The sequence below is a fragment of the Geotrypetes seraphini genome, chromosome 12 (assembly GCF_902459505.1).
Source record: "Geotrypetes seraphini chromosome 12, aGeoSer1.1, whole genome shotgun sequence".
NCBI classification, from domain to species: Eukaryota; Metazoa; Chordata; class Amphibia; order Gymnophiona; family Dermophiidae; genus Geotrypetes; species Geotrypetes seraphini.
The window spans coordinates 28,469,621-28,490,718 of NC_047095.1; the positions used below are offsets into that span (position 1 = coordinate 28,469,621).

Genomic DNA, 21,098 nt, shown 5'->3' on the forward strand with positions numbered 1-21,098 from the left:
CCATCTCTATCTCATTAGATATAATTATACTGGCTCTTTTTCTCATCACTCTTTCTGTACTCTCACTACTAGACAAAGCTCTTTGTGGTGTAGTGGTTAAAATTACAGTCTTAGCACCCTGAGGTTGTGGGTTCAAATCTCACACTACTCCCTGTGACCCTAGGTAAATCACTTCTCCTCCACTGCCCCAGGTACATTAGATAGATTGTGAGCCCACCAGGGAAAATACTTGAAATACCTGTATGTAAACCACTTTGAAATATTTTGGATTTTAACAATTGTAACATGTAACATGTATGTTTTGTTTAACATTTTATGCCTGTTATTATGTAAATTGTATAGGTAATATACGGTAAATACATTTTTAAGCAAACAAATTTCTTCCCATCAGTTCCAAGTCAGCTCCCATGAAGTCCAGAAAGCTTGTTCTGGTAATTTCATATTAGGCACAATAAGCCACATTCTAATGTTCATAGTTCCTAAATGGAAATCTAACTTATGTGTGTTATTAACTCTGTTAAAATCATAACACCCCTCAAAACAGGCTTTCAACCGATTTCCTAAGAATAGCAGAGAAACTGCATTGTGGAAGTTCTACAGAGCAGAGTCCATCTCTTGAATCTTTTAATGTACGGCACTGCACTATAGAAATTATCAGTTTAAAAAAAAACAGAGGGCACGTTTTATCTTACCAGCATTTAAGAAATATTGAAGCCCACAAGATTTGAAGCTACAAGAGTCCTCATTGCTAAACAAGGTGTTGGTATATATACAAATTAAGAATCGTTGATAAAAACTTGTGACTTGTAAAGTCTATTGGAACATAGAAAAATCAACACATTCAAAGCAGAGGCATTTCTTTTAAAATTTTTTATTATTTAAATACACCATACTAGAGCAAATGTCTCTGAAAATATCACAAATAAAGATTCTTCTTCATTCAGCAAGTAGGTGAAAATCTCTACACAAGAGCTACACTGAGCCAGATCTGGTTTGTTTTGCCATGGGAAGTAGCAACATTAGGACAAAAAACACTTACATGCATACATACATTGTATTGTACAGAGATACATTAAGAGTGTTTGTGATAGGATACCACAAAAGCCACATCTCTCTTTCTTAAGTTTCAGGTTGACTGAAACGTTTCCTTACAACACCTAGGTATATAGAGAGCAAATAGAATGTTGTTAAGGTAGAACACAGGGTACAAACACCAGCCAGTGCCCTGCTAATTGTTAACGAGGGTAGAAAGCACATTTGAATGCTTCTTTTAATTAGCTTCATTTGTCATATCCCCCACCCCCCATCCCAAGAACCTTCTGAACAAAAGTGTCCTGAATTTTTTCTTGCTTTAATTTCCATTTTCTCTAGTCTCCTATTAGCCCAGGTTCATGGAGTCCTTAATGTGTCTTCAGTCATTGTAATACACCAATAAATGTAGGAAGGGAAATCAAGACCAAAGAAGGTGCAATGGCATGAAGCTGGCACAGGTGCTAGCTACAAAAGTGACTTGTCTACTGGAGACATATGGGATCCATCTGTGATGAACAAAATTTGAGATGAAGGCACACATTCTGCATTATTCTGGCCTTTTTAACAGACCTGTAAAGAAAAACAAAATATTCAATGCTGAGTAACACAGAAAATATAAGGACAAAACACCATGTTATTTGCTAATCATTTAAGACTTTCCTAATTAGGAATTGTTTCCCACATCCTGACCCACTAAACAGACATCACTGCATACTGTTTTTAGAAAGAAAAGGTGAGGAACTTTACAAACAAATGCACAGAGTATCCGGAGCTCAGAACAGTTTCTAGAGAAGCACGTAATGTTTTTTAAACATAGTAAAAGAACTCAAAACTATCCCCATCTGAGTTCTTCTACATGCAATTCCCATTAAACCTATGCAAGCCTTGGATACCATAAAATACCTATGCAAACCTTGGATGGCATAAAAAGTTTTTCAAAATGTAAAATCCCTAACTAGCTATATACTTAATTGTGTAATTTTATAACATGATGCCATGGTCAAAAATAAAACCAAAAATGCATATTTTATAAAAGGCAAAATAGGCACAATGATCTGCCCTTGCCCCCCAATGTAGCACAAATTTACACTTGCTCAAAAATGTGTTAAGTGTGCATGTACATATATGCATATTTCATGAAATATGCATACACACTGGGCAAAACTTGGCAGAGTTACAAACTATACCCCTGAATAAATCTACATGTTGCATATAAACCTTGACATCATGTATTTACACACATGATTAGGCTACAAGCTTGAGTGCAAGACATATTCTACATATGGACAAACCTGTACAGAATTACCCCTCGAGTATATAAAAAGTTAAGCATGTGCTTTCATGCTGATATGTTAATGAATTCTGAAAATTAAAGTGTCTAGCTGGATGGATTAAAAAAAAAAAATAGGTAGATAAATCAGCCTTCAAACGCAATCTGTTTGCAATTACCAAAATGAAGTATATTAGATTTGGGAGGGGGGTTTAAATGGCATTTTGAGCTTCCCAGGAAGTTCTCTGTTCACCCTTTAAGTTACTAAAAGCCTGAGGTCTATTAGTAACTGCAACCCCCCACTTTCCAGCTAATTAAAGTGGTGGTGGCTTGGAGGCTTAATTCCCCAGAGTTGAAGCTCAGTGTGGGAAAGGTAATTTGTCTGTCCAGAACAAAGAGATTAGGGAGCAACCAGCAAGCGTATTTAATAAATGAGCATCAAATGTCCTCTGCTATGGACACAGACAACACCAATTATGTAACTACAATAGAATCGCCGAGTGATATATAAGCCAAAAACTCTTTATACAGCTACTGTGAAATGAACACACTCATACCTTATTCACAACTTAATAGTAGCTAGAGAGAATTAAAAGCCTAAAAAACACTGCTGGATTTTAGAGTTTTCTCTATCCCCCCCCCAAAAAACTTACCTGAACAGCAATTAATCAACTGTAACAAATGAACGTATATGCCCCTAAAGCTGTACAAATGATCTAGCACAGGGGTAGGCAACTCCGGTCCTCAAAAGCCGGAGCCAGGTCTTCAGGATATCCACAATGAATATGTATGAGATGGATTTGCATGCACTGCCTCCTCGAGATGCAAATCTATCTCATGCATATTTATTGTGGACATCCTGAAAACCTGATCTGGCTCCGGCTCTCGAGGACTGGAATTGCCTACCCCTGGTCTAGCAAAACAAAAAACTCAAGAAAGTAGAAATCCAAGAGACTATTATAACCAACACTTCTACTAATGCCTAAAAAGAACAAACTTGTGTACAATACCACATAAGGGAAATGGTTTCAAGTAAACCCTGTTCCCAAAAATTCCAAACAACACAGGATCTTTTTTTTTTTTTTTAGCTCTTAGCCCCACTGAGAACATGAATTGGAGGAAAAAGCCTCAAAGCCCCACCTCTACCCTACAGAGATCAGGCGGTAGACATCACAGGGCATAGACACCTCAATGGCACAAAATACCTCCAATTTCTTAGTCGCTACCAAGGCTCTGAGTAATACAAATGAACAAATCATATATATTGTGATTGCTGAGAAAACCACCACACTTATCTGTGCAAGATCCGTCCGTTCATACACCATCACTTATGTTAAAAATGATCATATCAGACAGAAACGGCCCATATGCCGTGTAGTACAGTAATGCACTGAACAACCATTATTTCATGAAATTTATAAAGTAGGAAGAGAAAGTAGGAAGTTTTTTATGCCCTTACCAAGGTTTCACTCCTACATAGAAAGGGACAAATTTCCTTACCCCCCCCCCCCCCCCATATCCTTATGATAGACTATCCCATTTCATCTGTATTGCACCCACCAGTAGCTCAAAACATGAATTTTGATAGTTCACTTATGCATGCAATTTGCAATGTAGCTTTTTTTGTATTTTGAACTGTATTTGACGCCAAAAGACAAATACAGTGCAGCAATAGTTACAAAGAGGTCAAATTTAAATTGTTATAGAAGACATTTAAAATATAGATTTAAAAAACAGCCCCCTGCCACTAAACATCAGGCACTGCCCCCACACTCTACCCCACCATGCCCACAGCCCCCCAGCGTACCTCCTCAAATCTTTGCTGGCAGCCAAGAATATCCTGCATGCTGCTCGTATCAGCCTGAGCTCCCTCCTTCCGAGGTCACACCTGGGTCGCAGAGCCAAGAAGTGGCCTCGGAAGGGAGCTCAGGCCGGCGTAAGCAGCATGCAGGAGATTTGAGGAGGTATTCTTGGGGGGGGGGCTGTGAAGAAGGTGGGGCAGAGTGTGGGGGGAGCCCTCAGTTTTTGGGCCATGATAAACTGCATGATAACGTTCGCTATAATCCAAGGTTTCACGTATCCATGATAGGTCTTGGAACCTATTATTACCCACGGATAGGGGGCCCTACTGTACTTAGAACTAGAAATGTAGAACTATACTCCAACTACACAACATCACCTGGGAAAACCTGATGGTATGATTTATACTTAATCATAAAATCAACTAAAAACCTTCCCCAATACCCCACTGAAACGCCCATTACCACATCATGGAATAAATTCAAACATCATCTTCACAAAAACTTCCGATTTCCATGTTACTATAGATTTCAACAAATCAAGCTCCACGGGACCCGATATATTCTTTGAATGGGTGCAATGTACCACCAAAAGTTCTAAAATTAGGCCATTAATTCATACCCGCGTTTGAGAACTGAATGAACGGATGCTTATCAAAGAAATAAACGATGAACCATTACTGGAATAAGGAATGACACCACATGAGCAAGCCATGTCACTTAAACCAGAAAGCATTCTCTTGGCTCCCCACTCGAGCAGGCTTCTACGAGGTGTCTGTATCTAGGAAGTCTCATTTCTCTTTCAACTAGGCAGAAGTGCCTTACAGATGACAGAAGTCCAGTACTTTATGATACTTTGCGATATTATATTGGACACTGTTTTTCTTTTGTATTTACCATTGCGCTCTTGCTCCAACCAACCCGGGTGTCACTTACCCTCACTATGCCACTGCACACAAATCTTTCAGGAAAGAACTGAAAACTCATTTATTTGTACAGGCATTTTATTAATGTGGTATACTCTTTCTATATGAGATGTATGCAATTAGATATTCTGAAAGTAGAAGAAAGATGTGATGGATGACATGTTGCTTATGTTATTTGCATGTAAGAGCTTCTGTTTGTGCCTTAATGTAGTCCGCTTAGATTTTAAGTGGAATAGAAATTTTAAAATAAGCAGTTCAAAAGAGATGCAAAATAGAATGTGTTTGGAGTCTTCAAAATTCATTTTGCATATGGATTTGGTCAAAGTGCTAACTCTTGAGTATAATCTTCGGGGGTAATTTTATCCTCTAGTTTCACACTTTATGAAATTAAGACGCGTCTCTGCTGTGGCCATGACTTTTGTTTTCTCCATTTTCTCACTAGTTCACTCTCAGCTGCTCATGTTATATTCATGCTTTACATGAGCCCCATGCATGGCAGGCATGTAAGGATTATCTCAACAGCACTTCAATTTACTTAAACTCAATGTAATGGGAGCGATTAAGTATAAGGCATTTTCAGAAACTTTTAAATTAAAAATGCCCCCTCAGAAAATGAAACACAATTATAATTTTTTAAAACTGCCAATTTTATGATCTATTATGTTGGTTCTTAAAAATTCAATATGGTAATTCTTAAGAAAGAGCAGTCAAAGTAAAGTTGCAAATAAGATATAGGTAGCACGCGGATTGTAAGTGCCTATCATGCAAAAACAAACTGAAAGATACTGCTCTACATCTGGCAACTTGCAAAGGAGTTCTTGAACTTACAACTCAGCTTTATTGTTTAACTTTGCAAAGCTAATTATTGATCTCTCCTCAAAGACAAAGGTTAAGTTTAATCAACTTCAACAATTTTACCATATTCTGTGGCAAAAAAATTGTTTAAAAATATGCAGTGCTTAGTCATAAAGCTCTTCATGTTAATTTTTCATATTCTAACCCATTATTTTGTGGTTTCAATCCAACATTTAGGTGCCTATCTGTGCACAAAAGCTGTTCTTTAAATATCCGTTCCCAGAGAAAAAAAATTTGCCGCTTATACCCTATGCTAAACTCATCTTTTATTAATATTCATCGCTGTGCAAATCAAATGCAATTTTACTTTTACACAGATTGAAAATAGTTATGCATAACAAGTCATTAAGATGCTTATACTTAAGACATAATTTACCTGGTTAACTTGATTAACAGAAGAGTTTAGATTCTTGTGTTTAAAAAGAAGCTAAGAAGAAACTGGATACAAAAATGATTTAAGTAATGCATTGCTGCAATTTACAGGTTAACAAGAAGACTGAGCTGGGCTATACAGAAAAAAATGGCAGCTATTCTGTACTAATTTATCTACAGATTAATAGTTATGGTCCAAATTTGGCCAGAAATTTTAACTCAGGTCAGCTGAGGCTAAAAATGCTCACAGCACCAAGAAAAGAGAAGAAACATGCTAGTCCTTGTACAGCAGCTATATCTAGCATAGGAGTATGAGCCCAGACCCCTCCAGCACATCTTTCCTCAATATCTACATTAAGAGAAGCAATGGCAGCACTTATATGCGACCTCCTGATTCCTCCTCCTCCTTTGGAGCACAAACCTTATGTGCACAAGCCAGCAGGTTCTGCAACACAAGACCTGTGTGGGGCTGAATGTCAGCAAAGCAAAGAAACGGACAAGCACTATTGCTGCTTTCCCCCTATTCGGGTAGGGTAACTGAAGAGTCCTGGAAATGGGGGAAAGCACTGATGAAGGGTCCTAGATGGGGGAGCAAAAAAATAAACGGGTCAGGGAAAGGGAGAGCTGGAATGAGGATGAGAAAGTGAGCAAGATGGCTAGACAGAAAAGAGCACAAGAGAAGTTAAAACAAAGAGTCCAAGGGGACAGAGAAGTGAAAAAAATATATATATAAACTTCTTTCACACTTCTATATTTTGCAACCCCACCAAAAAAAAACCACCAAAAACAAAAAAAATTCCTCTGGCTAAGCCACTGACCTAGCAGCTGGACACTCACTAATGAATGGACTAAAACTGGACTGGGAAGGAAAATAGCACTGCCCGAGTAGTTGCAAGTGATGGCTCATTGAGCCAGATTGCATCCCTAGCTCCAACTATACTAGAAGCAAAAATACAGAACAAAAGCAGAATGCAAATAAATTCAGCAGTTTGGAACAAAGATGAAAAAAAAAATGCAGACAAATGTTATTCTTTGTGATCTTTACAACAGACATTAATGAAGTTCCTGTTGTAAATCTATAGAGAATTACCAACTGAAGTGTGCACTTTTGTTTCACTGCAATAACTCAGTACTGTGCAATTGCCTAGCTTAATGATGAAAAAGTCAAATATACTATCAGAGCTGATGGAAAAATCTATTGCCAATCTGAAATTAAAATTCATCTGTGGTCAATAAGATTTAATATCCATGCAAGTGGTGCTGTAAAGAGTAAATGAATCAATGTCATCAATACATAATCAGTATGAAATATGATGTGTATAAAATTATGTGCAAGAGTCATGCATTTGCTTTTTTTCCTAGGCCATTGTGGAGTGAGCAGTCAGTGTTAACAGCTGACAGGAATTGTTACAAATTAGGCAGAGCAGTTATCAAACTACACTCACTTCTCAGGTATACAACTTAAAAAAAGATTAAAACAGGTCTAAAAATGATCCCAAACCAAGGAAGCCGTGGCACAACAGCTGATCAGAATTTTGACTCTGAACTCACCATCCTCCCTACTTTTCGAAACTGCATTGGTTTGTTGTGCTCGTGGTTTTTGGACATAGCCAAATTGGATAAAGGACATATTTGACTCTCAAAACAGAGATGAATTGAGCAATACTTGAGTAAAAGTATTGCATGTTAAATCAGGTTTGCGGGTAATCAATACAACAGTATTAAAGTACTGTAATATGTTAAAATAAATTGTAACACATTAAAGTAGGTACAGATTCTAAAATCGTTTTCACCACACATGACACTGTGTACAAGTGACCGCTCTTGTCATATTATACACACATACAAAGCAGAGTGAAGTGGAAAATGTTTTGAATTTTAATAATCACTCTCCTTCAAATCTAAGCTCAAGGCAAATTACCTGCTACACCCAATTTTATTTCCCTACCCAAGGGCTTAAAATTTAACCCCCCCCCCTAATGGCCATTGGCAATTACCGTAGCAGCAGTCACTACTGCAATTTTGTAAAAGGAGTCCTAAGTTTGCATCCAAAGCAATGGAGGGTGAAGTGATTTTCCTCAAGGACAAAAGGGTTGTTCGTGGAAGAAGCAGGATTCTCAACCTGTTGCTCTAACCGCTAGGGTGTTCCTCCACAACCAGAATATATGCATAGGATCTAAATTGTATCTTCAACAACAAAAGCAGCTACAGGAGGTAAAGAGTACATTTTAGGAATATATAATGAGCTCTTTCATTTAGCAGCAGAGTACTCACCTTCTGGTCTGGCAGTAGTGGGTTGCTCTGAAGTGAATTCAAATGGCCATTGATGAGGGCTGTAGGTCTATCATGTTCACAAAATAAACTGCCATTGATGTAGTGAAACCTATCTCCTGGGACCAGGCGATTCCGGCAGGTAGAGCATGTGAAACACTGAAAGAGAGAGAGGAAAAAAAAAAAAAAAAAAGAGACACACATTGAGGCAGACAAATGAGAACTTGGCATCAGTATGTTATGTGCTCTTAACAGAATTTGTCAAAATACACAAAACAAATGAAGCGTACAGCTCCCAAATTATGGAGACACTACTACAGAGAGATTATTGCGATTCACAGAACCTAAGAATATACACAGATGCAAGCAGAAAAGCCTATGTCCATGTCCTTTCATTTACCTGTTTCACAAATGAATCACTTGTATACAAAATATGAGAGCTTTACTAAGGTGGAAAGAAGAAACATGAACAATGAAAATCACCCCTCTCATTTAGAGGCGGTCATAATGTTACCTTAAGGTGATAGACATTGCCTTGTGCCCTCATCACCAGCTCACTGGCTGGAATAGACTGTCCACAAGCGCTGCATGCACCACTGTTACCAAATAACCTGCAATGGAAAAAAAAAAGAAAGGTGAAGTGTGATCATTTAGGGCAGAAGACTCATTATAATGTGGCAAAAGTTTAACATAACAGAGAATAAGGTTTCTGTACTCATCTGATGAGCTTCCTCCCCCTTCCAAACATACCGAATGAAACCCATTTTTTTCCTCCACGTAGGCAGTAAATAGGGCTATGTTCCCTGAACTGAAGTACAAGATTTAATCAAAAACACGACTTACACCTATTGCAAATACAGAACAATTTTGTTCTACACACATTTTATCAGATTTCTGTGTTCATCATAAAAAGATACAATTCATGACTGGAGTTTAAATGCACTGTGTCCTTGAAATTATATGAACAACTCTTCCTGTACTTTAATCATATCTCAAGATATGAGTCATCAAAAGGGTTAAGAGGATTTGATTGTATATCGAAGAAGACATCATGCTCGGTGTATTGAAACTACAGTAAACCTCCATCAGTGCAGAGTTTCCATTAGAAACTCTCTGCTATCCAGGTTGATATATAATGTGTATGGGTTAACCTTTTCAATCATGGTGTCAACACTTTAGATTTGCCTCTGCTCATCTCTTTCATCCTAACCTCCTCTCTCTCCCGATAATGAAATGCTTGCTCCAACTTCCCGCTATCTGCTCCTGAGTCCACAATTTAGATTACTTCATCTCTGCTAGCAACAAACTGAATGAAATTTCGATTTGAGCAGAAAGTAATTTACCGGGATCTGGACCCATTTGTCATCATATCTCTCTGGGTGTTTGCTGTATCACTGCAGTTTTCCTATGCAATCAAATGAGACCACAACATCTGCCAATGGGGAGGGGAGGAAGGGGGGAGGTGAAGGAAGGCGGGCCAGAGTGAAGAAAAACATTATACATAATTCTTTAAATATCTGTGTTTAAAAGGCAAACACACTGATGTGGCGCATTACTATTTCAATACTAAACTTGTATCTTTTGACAGAGTGCTAGCTAAATTTAGGATGGAGCCTTTGCATGTTTCAAACAGCACCAACATTTTTTATGAAGTGATGGTGGGGAGGGAAGAATTCACAAATGAATTTATGGTGAAAAGAATAAATTGTACCACTTATTGTGGGGGAGGGGTATAGGAGGTCAGGAAAAGGAGGATAATATCAGTATTCATTAAGAGTACTAATTTTGTAAGTTTCCTTCCCAATCAAATTAAGACAGATTGTCTGTATATCCCCCCTTTTCCCCCTAAATCTAAAAAAAAAAAAAAAAAAAAGTCTGCTGGTGAGCTTATTTTGCAGAAAAATAATATTAATTGCTCGCAGTTTTCCGTCTCTGATCTTGGAGAAGCAGCTTGTCATGTTCAAACTACTAATTTGCTGTCGCCACTTTATTGAAAGTAGCCTGTAAGTTGTTATTAAATGTATTGACTGAACGAGAGGCACAGTAGTAAAACTGACCCTTAAGATGGCTTTTAATAGGAAGCCTAAGAAACAAATTTTGCAGCAACATCGATTTGAAGTGTTCAATCAAAACTCCATTTCAAAACTAATTAGTCTGAGATCCACGATCACACAGCGACACATTTCTGCAGAATCCAAGGGGTTAGTTATACAGACGGCTGGGCTGAGCTAATGTAGCTCCCAACTAGTCTGCCTTGCAATTGTTTCCCTCCTCCCTGTCCTGCAGCACTTCTACCATGCCTATAAACTCACAGTTGTGTTCCATACACATCTGACTAGTTGCCAGGTATGCCCAATACATCACAGTGCATATCAGACCTTTTAAGAAAAAACTGGTGAAATCTGGGTATGAAGGGAAACCACCCCCACCCCCCAAAAAAAAAAAAATATCTGGAAATGTTCATGCTTTTTACAAGTAGTATGAAATCCCAAACACTTTTCTACTGTTGTGCATCAGGTTTCTAGGAAGGGGACTTGGTGAATATAGATGAGGGAATATGGGTGGTAAAACTAACTTACAGAAAACAAGAAGTCAACATACAGTATGTTTAAAAAAGCAGCCAGCAGTATGCATGGGCCAAAGAAGAATTACCATTAAAATGCTAATATAAGGTTTGTGCAAAAAAAATCATCTCTCCCATAAGAGACGCACCCATTTGTGCAGTTGGGACAGATAAACTACTACCCTGTAAATCAGAGAATATTTCTTGTCATGAGAATAATTTATGGGTTATGTACTGTATCTACTAAATTATAACAAAAAAGTTTCACAATATATATGTTGGGGAGGGAGGGTGGAGAAATGAAATGCAATATAAATTATCTACACATATATTGTGTGATATCTGTTTTGTTTTGGTAATTGAACCTTCTAAGTTAACCTTGATGTGGGTTTGTAAGAAATAATATGGATATGGATTTTCTTTTTCTTTCCTTTTCCCTGTTACTTGTTTTGTAACATTTAAATTTTAAAAATCTCTACATGTAAAAAACATACAAAAAATGCATGAACAAATTAAATGTGTTCTGGTAAACGTAAGCAATATCAACTTAAAGCCTTTTCTGAACACCTAACATTAAAAATGAAGGCTGCAAATCTAAATCAGTGATCAAGGCCACCACTGTAACACTACCTCTGCTCTGAAAAGTTATGTTTTCACATCCTTTGAATGAAGCCAGAGTTAATTATCTAAGCAGGGACTGTCCAGGACACTGTTTGATTTAAAAGGCTCCAGGCTTTAGGTGCTCAATTAAGTAGCTATCAGTCTCAGGCTGGACTTTAATGGGCTTTTTTTTTTTTCCTCTTTAATTCCAGCAATGGGGAGAGATACTACAGGACGGGCTAATTAAAGCCAGGGGACACTAATTGTGATGACAGAATCGGTTTCAGTTTCCTCTTTGGGTCCTCAGCCCATGAAGGTCGTTAATATTTCAGCATTTGTGTAAGGCAATCACAAACATCAAGAGACTCCTTATATGGCAAAAATCCTCCCATGTATGTTAAGTTAGTCTTTTTGTGAATTCCTGAGGTATTTAGTAACTGGTATGTTTTGAGTAATAAGCAAAAAAAAAGTTAAGACCTCTATAACCTACTCCATTTTATCAACCTTGCAAGTATGGACTTGCTCAGCTGCAGCTCAATTTTAGTTGACAAGGAAATATATACAGTATTTTCTTGTTATGACTGGGCCTGTATGAAGATGTGCTACATAAACACTTTGTCCAGGTAAAAAAATAAAAAAAAGACCGTACTATCTCTATCATTGACAAAGCCTATAAAACTAAGGAAAAAAAGTGCATATACACTACAGATAAAGGACAAACTGGTTTTTCATCAGGATTTAGTATGAATTTTCCACTCTCTCTATTAAAACATTAGAAAGAAATGCAGCACAGAAATGATGCCTGGAGCCAACTCCATTAAAGGTACTTCAGAAAAACTGGAGCCTGAGCACCTTAAAAGCACCAGAAGCTATTGATACTTAGAAGGGAGCTCTGCATAATGGGAAGTGCTTCACAGGGAAGGGGGGGAGGGGAGGGAAGAATATCAACCAAATTACGCTTGGTTAATTCAGAGTAACAGATCTGCCCCCAAGTGAATTGGAGGCCTTGAATTAATTCTGTTATGACAAATCAAGATAAACGTTCCCCCTAAATTGCATGCGATTTAATTAATTTTTGAGAACCCGAGTTTTTTTTTTTTTTTTCCTAGCTAATAGTTCACATGCTCCTGTGCTGTCATTGTGCTTGAGTGGGCAGACTTCAAAGTGATATTAAATAACCAACTATTAGATTTACCTAGCACGTCCTATTGGAAAAACGCCATTTAATTACCTAGCCAGTTCAATTAAAGGGACAGCATTCCCTGAATATAGCAGCTTGCTGTTGATTACTAGGGAAATGAACTCTGCATGGCGTCTCTTCAGCTCCTTTTATAAAACCACAACAGTGAAAATGTCGATTGCCGAGACCTGCAGCAACCACTAAGTCAAGAGATGCCAGAAGTGCAACCACCTCCAGCAATCTGAATGTGTCAAAGGACCCAGAATTCCTTGCATGTTAGTATGTACCATGGGTTGTGATCCAGAGAAAAAATTCCTGGCAATGAGCTCACAAGTGCAAAGAAACATGCAGGAGACATGTAGGATTGCCTGCCAATAGCAAAACATTAGGGGAGGATTTTTCAGTGCACCATAATATCTTTGCAGAGCTACAAATAAAAATCTAAAACACCTGTGGCCATTAGCAATAGCAAAGAAAGAAAAATCAAAAGCTCTTAGACAAAAAAAAAAATAATAATAATAATCAAATCATATTACAAACCTGAGTCATTTCCCTTACTGCTCAATTCTGTCCCTTTAAGAACCAACCACCCTGGCTCTGGTTAATAATCCCCTCTCTTACAGGCCAATTTTGTTAATTAAATGTTTTGTTTGCAATGCAGCTCTCATTCATTTCAGACACGTCATTGCGAGCAGATCTAAGCCAGGGCCCAGATCTCATTAGATAAAACCTATCAGGACTAAGGGAAAATGGAGGAGCCACTAATTAAAGGTTTTAATTGTGTGGATTCACTGTCAGGATGGTTTATCTTGAATCTAGGGTTCTAAGAGTTGCATGTCAGTCTCCCACTGAAAGCACTCTCATTAATGGAACAGAAAGACTCCCTCCCCCTTTTGGATTTAAATGAAAGAAGCTGCAGCTCTTAACCCTATCTATAAGGCTCTCTGCAAAACACAAAACAAAACCCTAGCCCTCATCACTGCAGTGTTAAACATAAACTCTATACGTCTAACAAGTTTATGATCTAGGCTGGTGGCATATTTTTCAGAATCAGCGATTCTACTTTAAAATTATTATTCATGATTGAAATGACCCTGAATCATAATATTCTAGAGCTGCATCGTTTAATGTATTTTCATTTCATTAAAGAAGTTCAAAGAGGTAGGGAGGTAGGTAATTGTTGGGAAAAGGCTCATAGAAAAAAAAAAAAAAAAAAGTAAGAAACTAGCATCTATAGGGCTGGGTTAAAATAAACCCAAACATCTATCCAGAACTACAGTAAGACATTGTGGAAGACCAGATAACTGAGTTACTATAAACTCATTTCCTGTCATACTATTTCCTTACATGGACAGAGACGTACAGCCCCAAACCAAAGCTCAGAACAGCAGCATTACAAACTGCTTTATCAATACATTTGTTTCTCTGTTTCAAAGAGCAAAGAATGCTTGCCTACAAGTGCATGGCTGATACAGAGACTAAATATTCTTTTTAATTGGTAGTAACCAGAAGTGAAGGTTTTTGATGGCATTTGTTGCAAGATGAGTCTGTGTCATATACTGTAGTACGTAACAGTGGTGTCAATTTCTCCCCACTTCACACAAAATGCTGCTTCTTCCCTACATTCTGCGCTATTTAATTAAAATTCTGTCAAACTTGCATGACTTCTTGCATGACCAGAAACTGTTACCACCAACCTCTGTATGCTGAGATTTCTAATATCTGATTCTTTAAAAAAGCCAAAAAATATTTAAAAAAAAAAAAAAAAAAAACCTTACAAGAAATTATTGCACTCACAATTCTTTTCTGCAACCAAGTTGAGTGTACAAGTAGAACAAAAGTTACATTCAAATAACCTAGTCATTTTAAAACTGAAATATAACAATCCTCAGAAATTCAGTACAGAACACCAGGATATACTATTTCACCATATCAAGAGGCACCACTCTCTCCAAAGGAAACAAACTTGAGATTTATACCAGCTCTTGGCAACAGTGCTTTAAAACAAGTAAATAAATGAAACAGCTTTTAGAGAAACGTTAGCAACAAGAAAATACGACAGCTTTTGGTATTTACATCAAAATGGAAAAAAATATATATTCTCAAAACACGGTGCAATTTCTGTAGACACAAGCAAGGGATTTATTTATTTTAGTTTTTCAGTTAATGAATGCTTCAAGAAGTTGTTCCGTTTCAACATCCATGTACTTAAATATTAATTATTTACACAAACTGGCATGTAATCCTTCTTTCAAATTAAATAAGAGCTCAAGTTCACCTGGAAAGACCCATTTCTTCCAACATACAGTAACCAAGCTACTGAATTTATTTGGAAGAGTAAAATTATTTTTTTATTATATTGATAGTATAATATATAATATTATTGTTTATAATTAGGATAAGGGGATACAAAATTGTTTAATTTAATAATTGTGATAAATGTATTTTCATACAGTTTTTCTGATTCTTCAATTGTATACATTATAAAGTTTGAAATGTCAATAAAGATTTACAAAAAAAAAAAAAATACAGTAACCAAGTGTCTGTGTCTAAAATTTAAAAACAAACAAACCCCAGAACAGACTTCTGCACATCTGACAACGGAATCTGTTAGATACTAACCAACTTTCCTGAATGCCAACTTTTCCATAGTTCAAAAAATAAAACAAAAAACAGCTGCACACCTTTTCCCCAAACTGTTAAGATTCCAGTGGACTTACACAGCTACCTTTTTTTTTTTTAGCTACACCATCTCTGATCAGCTGTTCTAGGCACAGTAGTAATCAGTCACCATTTGGATTGCACTCAATAGTATGAATTATATTTTGTTTAAACCACTTAAAAGGCAGGTTAAGCTCAGTTAATGGGGGGGGATTTTTTCCCCACATACCCTGTATATACAAGGTTTAAAAGTACAAACATGTGTCTTTTACAATAGGAGTGACAGAGGCACAATTAAAATTTCAAATAATATGAACAGGAAACTAAGGCCTAGTTATAATTTAGACTTCACTGCAGCAGTTCTTTCTGCATAACTGTCTGCCCTGCACAATTTAAAGAAACCCTTTTTCATATTATATCACTCTTAACTCATTACAGAGCCCCACAATCGGTATTTCTCATTACTTACTCCAACTATTCTACCTCCTCCCTTTCTCCCAAGCATGCTCCTCTTCCACCTGCTATATGCAAAGCTTCCATAAAACCAAGCAAGTTCTGCAGCTGGTGTCTTACCTGATGTAATCATTTCTGCAGAGAATCATGCCGCTCTTAGTGTAGCAAGAGGTGCCAATCTCCCCCAGCTGAGCCTGGCAACAGGAACATTTAAGGCACCTGCTATGCCAGTAGCTGTCCATGGCATAAAGGAGGAAACGATCAGCAATCTTGCCTCCACAGCCTGCACACCTTTTCCAGGAGAGGGAGCCAGCAGTGACTGGGGGAGGCTGTGAGCCGCTACCAGGATTCACCATGGTCTGCAAAACAGAAAAAGTTGACGGTCAGTATATCTCAGTCACTACATGGGTCCATTTAAAAAAAAAAAAAAAAAAGCTACACCTAAGATTTGGTACAGTGACACATAAGTAGCCTTTGCTCCCTCCCTCCCCCCACCTCCCACCACTTGCATACACTGGTATTTTCTACATTAATGCAAATAAAGTTTTAGCAGTGCTAGCTGACAGCTAACTTCATATCAAGTCACTGAACAGTCACTCTGCACCATCTTTCTGGACCAATTCAGACTACTTCAACTGTTAGCACTGCAAAGCCAAAAACCCATCATAAAGCAATTAAATGCCACAATATAACAATTAAGCTGAACGGTACAGTACTGAAGATAACTCCATAGCTTCATCCCTCAACACAAGAATTTTTTTATAATTTGACATAGAAACGTAGAAAATGAGGCCGTATGTATAGACAAACTAGATACAGCAGAAAGGCAACATTATCTAGTATCCCTTCCTCTTCCTTAGAAATCTTATGCGCTCGTCCAATGCTTTCTTCAATTCAAACACAGTGCAACTTGACCACCTCTACTGGGATGGCATTCTACACATTCGACACCCTTTCCATAAGTTATTTCTTTCAAATTACTCTTGAATTAATCCCCCTTACCTTCTTGCAGCACTCCCTCCCCCCCCCCCCCCCCCCCCTTCATTCCAGGCAAAGCTTTGTCAATTGAAAGGAAGCTCTAACTGGCTTTTAGAACTTGTAAAGAGTTAGCTGTTCAGGTTCATAGAAAGAATGTTCTCTGCTACAAGAACCTGCGAAACTGGTTCTTCTCAACACCTTTAACGGCTGTTTTGGCTACCATACTAACCGATTTCTCTTATTGTTGTTCTCATTGAATCTCATTTCATCCTGAAGATCAATGGTCATTTCTATTTAGGGCAGTGGCCAGAATAATAGATCAAGGAACTGAACTTTTAAGATGCCTGTTAACTTCCTATACAAACACACTCCACTTTTGTTTCGCTAATCTGCTGCATTTAAATTGCTGATCAAGGACAGCTTTGTTCCTTCAGAAGAGTGCCATTCACTGATACTATGAAAGGATAGATTTAGAACAATTGGAGGTTACAATTTAAGATTGAAAAGTAGCCTGGTTGTCACCAGAAAGTGCTAACTTAACTGCTTATGCAAGCAGTGTATCTAGATAACCAAGAAACATTTAAAGACTAAACAGCAAAGAGAAGAACTTTTTATAACCCTGACCATAGTAGGATTTATATGCATTTCTGACAACTAGCAAGACGATGGCAAATTCAATACATTATATATAGATATATGTGTGTGACCTGAACATCTGCTTAGAAAACACATAAACCAGAATTAGAACTGTACCAATTAGACTTTTAACACTGAAGCTTGAAAAACAGAGCCACTCTAAAAGCCATTAGCAGAGTATTTATCCGAACACATCATACCTTTATGTAAATTGATTTATCTGATGCACTACCTCTGGACTTGCTTTTTGTTACAGGTTTTTTTTTATCCCCTCCCCATCTTACATTTCCTGCCTCGAGCCTTTTACAACTGCTTTCCGTCGCCTCAAATTTCTAACAAGTCCAAGCTACCCGTATGTCCAACTGAAAGGTAAATATGCATTAAAAAAAAAAAAAAAATGAAATCTCACACTAACGCAACACCATCAGCCAAAGCTCTAAAAGACAAACACCACTTTTAATACTGATTAAATCAGAGAGATGAATCAAACGGACTAACCAAAAAGCGACTCTCCCCCAGATAACTACAGACAAGGTCTCATCAAGTTTCATTTAGAGTTGAAAGAGGAAGGGGGTAACTTCATTTAAATAAGCTTATTTTTTGTAATTATGCAGTGGAGCCACTTAGGAGTTTGTGGAACAGAAAATAGAGCCGGCAGCCACAGGCAAAAATAACCCCCTTTTCACAAGATTTCTGCTGTTATGTTCATAGAGACCTGGAGAGGGACAGCACGGAGCAAGCAATCAGCAGCACAAAAAAAAAAAAAAAAAAGAAAGAAATATGGAAGCTTAATTCACGCCTCGTTTTTAATTAGGTTAGGCGATTGACTGGATTTGGGTGGTATGGGGAGTGCAGCACAAAGGCTGGTGCCTACGATCTTCCTGCTAGGTTCTCTTCGGAAAGGGAAGCGGGCAGCAATTTTCCAATTCGAAGGGGGGGGGAGGGAGGAAGCCCCCTTTCCGATGAAATAAGGCAGAGAGAAAGGAGGAAGCGGGAGAAACAGGCAGGCAGCCCTTTGTACAGAGTGACTGCCCGAGCCGCCGCCGCCGCCGCTTTCCAGCTCCTGCGAGATCCGCGCGCGCTGTGCAAAGCGGAGAAAGGGAGGGGGAGAGAGAGAGAGAGAGAGCGCGAGCGAGCGAGAGCCGCGTGCCTACCTCGCCGTGTCCCCCTCTCCGCCAGTCAAAGGAGAATCCAGCAGGTCCGCGCTCCTCTTCCGGGTGTCCGCGAGGCTCGGTCGGGAGCGCCCCTCTGGCTCCAGCCCCGCCAGCGGAGTCCGAAAAAGGCGGCGGCTCGACGGTCGCTCGCTGGGAAAGCTCCGGGAGCAGCGCACCCTCGCGCCCCTCCTCACTTCCTCCCTCGCGCTCCTCTCCAACACGAGCGCGCCCGCAGTCGCAAATCGCAGGAACTTCGCTTCGGCTACTGTTCCTCCTCCTTGCCGTCGCTGCCGCTCCGACTGTAGGCTCCCCCGCCGGAGCTCGCACTCGGGGGGAGAAAAAAAAAAAAAAGAAGAGCGTTTGAACTAACTGTCCGAGAGAAGAAACGGCGACGGGAGTTTAACTGCCCGAAGGCCCCCGCTTGCGTTCCTCCACCTTCTACTGCCTCCGCCGCGGCTCTATCCAGGCGTATGTTACTGACAGAGCAAAACCCCAACTACTCTCTCGCTCTCCGCCCGCCGCCGCCAATCCCGCAGCAGCTTGCTCGGGCTCACCAACACCTCCAGCCAATCAGAGGGACAGAATGCGAGAAGGACGTGCTTACGTACATAGGGGGAAGTCAGACTGGAGGACGCGAGGGAAAAAGTGGGATGGAGATGCAGCGATGGGATCGGTAGATCAGGTGTGTGGCTTAGGGAGCGTAACTGGAGCAGGGGTGGAGGGCAGGATGCCCCACTTCCGCATTAATGTGAGAACTTTTTTTTTCAGGCGAGTGGTTGAAAGCTAGGGCCCATTTCTAAAGACTGGAAAAAAAACCCTTTTGAAGGAACGCGGAGAAAGTAGTGGTGGTGTTTTTTGTTTTGTTTTTTTTGAATAAGCCATTTCTCCATAAGGACCTGATAACTTTGCATTACTCCCTATCTATTGTGGCCCCCGGCCTTTACTGAGCACTACATCAGGACTATGGTTCTATGGCATCAAAGTTCATCTCACATGCATAGCACTAGATCCACAGAAAACTAATTTCTCCTTCAGTTAATAGGCAATATGACCCTTTTTCTAGCATATCGACTTTCCTTCCCTGTTATCAATTATTAGAGAGCAGGGCATGCGCCTAAGTGAGGCATTAGGTATCAGTCAGCGGTTCCCTGAGGATTATGTGCAAAATGTGTTTTGAGGTAAACAATCATTTTTAATACCTCTTTTGCTCAAAATTTCGTTCTTAATGGGAAAAGAAGAAAACGAGCAGAGCTGCCAAGCTACTGTGCTCTAGGGGTGAGAACATGTTAGATAGTTCTGATTTTGGACTTTCCACTCCGAAGCAGGGTGATGATTTTAGTCCCTGATTCTTCCCCTTGAATGCATCTGGATAGGGTTGATACAAATCAGGACTGGCCTAAAACCTCCCCCCCTCCCTCCCCCGGAAATGGGTAACTTGGTCCTGCTGCTTGTTATTAACATTCTGATAGTTAATGAACAGTTTCTGTACCTGTCTATTATTGAGTTAGCTGAGAATTGGCCTCACCATCTTTTTAGAATAATAAGTTGCTGAGTCAGTGTAGAAACTTCCGAGAACGATAGTTTTTTCAGATACATTACTTTTCAGCGCCTACAACTAAAACTGTATGCTCAATTCCACCCCCAACTTATCAGATACTATGAATAAAGAACATATTTTGGTTTTATTTAGACATCAGTTCGTTCCTACATCTGTCACCATCATATGTACCTGCCCAAAATATTCCTCAAGTAGTGAGTAGGACCCAAACAAATATTTAAAGAGCATCTTGGGCGCTGACTTCTACTGTACTAGTCACATCTGTTTATGAGAATTCTTTTTAATAGGTATCTTCCTTGTAAATGACCAAACCCACAGCAACACATTGGGCGAGTTTGACTATTTCTTTTTTAAAAAAAAGGCACAACAACGTATAAATGATCCATTACACAGAACGGTGAGACCCCTCCCCACCACCAAAACCTCTTCTTTTTTAAACCTAATAAAGGTTTTACACACGCCAATATAAACTAATTTTTCAATTCATCATAAATTCCCCATCCAGCCTCTTTCCACTCGAATCTACTTTTACTACTTTCCCTCCAGCTCTGTTTACCTGGCCTAAAACATCCGATGTATCTAGGGATTTGCCCCCTAAGACAAGTGCTTATTATGTGTTGCAGATTAAAATTTTCTTTATCGAGGACTGCTAGCTGAGGTCACAAGCCTTTAGTGCTGGTCTCCAACCTGAGTTCAGCAAGGAGCAGCAAATACTAACGAGGCGGAAACATTTTCTTCCCCAAACCATGTTACTTTTCTGTAATGATGGGAGCAAGGCTTAATAGATTAA

General features: G+C 39.0%; 1 protein-coding gene across 1 annotated transcript; it reads right to left on the reverse strand.

Moving 5' to 3' along the window:
• Positions 1–855: 855 nt before the first annotated feature.
• On the reverse strand, positions 856–19,302 carry LMO4 (LIM domain only 4). The gene is made up of 5 exons (XM_033916421.1): positions 18,751–19,302; positions 16,103–16,341; positions 9,040–9,136; positions 8,529–8,684; positions 856–1,602 (listed from the first exon to the last, which is right to left on the reverse strand). Exons 2-5 carry the CDS (start codon positions 16,336–16,338, stop codon positions 1,594–1,596), a joined length of 498 nt encoding a protein of 165 aa, XP_033772312.1. The 5' UTR covers positions 16,339–16,341; positions 18,751–19,302; the 3' UTR covers positions 856–1,593.
• Between the last annotated feature and the right edge of the window lie 1,796 nt (positions 19,303–21,098).

Bases quoted from the DNA above. Each gene is read 5' to 3' on its own strand.
- LMO4 (XM_033916421.1), bottom strand. From the start codon at position 16,338: ATGGTGAATCCTGGTAGCGGCTCACAGCCTCCCCCAGTCACTGCTGGC. The intron at 9,137-16,102 runs GTAAGACACCAG...TTTCCATTGCAG, and splicing joins TGCAGAAATGATTACATCAG to GTTATTTGGTAACAGTGGTG. The intron at 8,685-9,039 runs GTAACATTATGA...TCTCTCTTTCAG, and splicing joins GCAATGTCTATCACCTTAAG to TGTTTCACATGCTCTACCTG.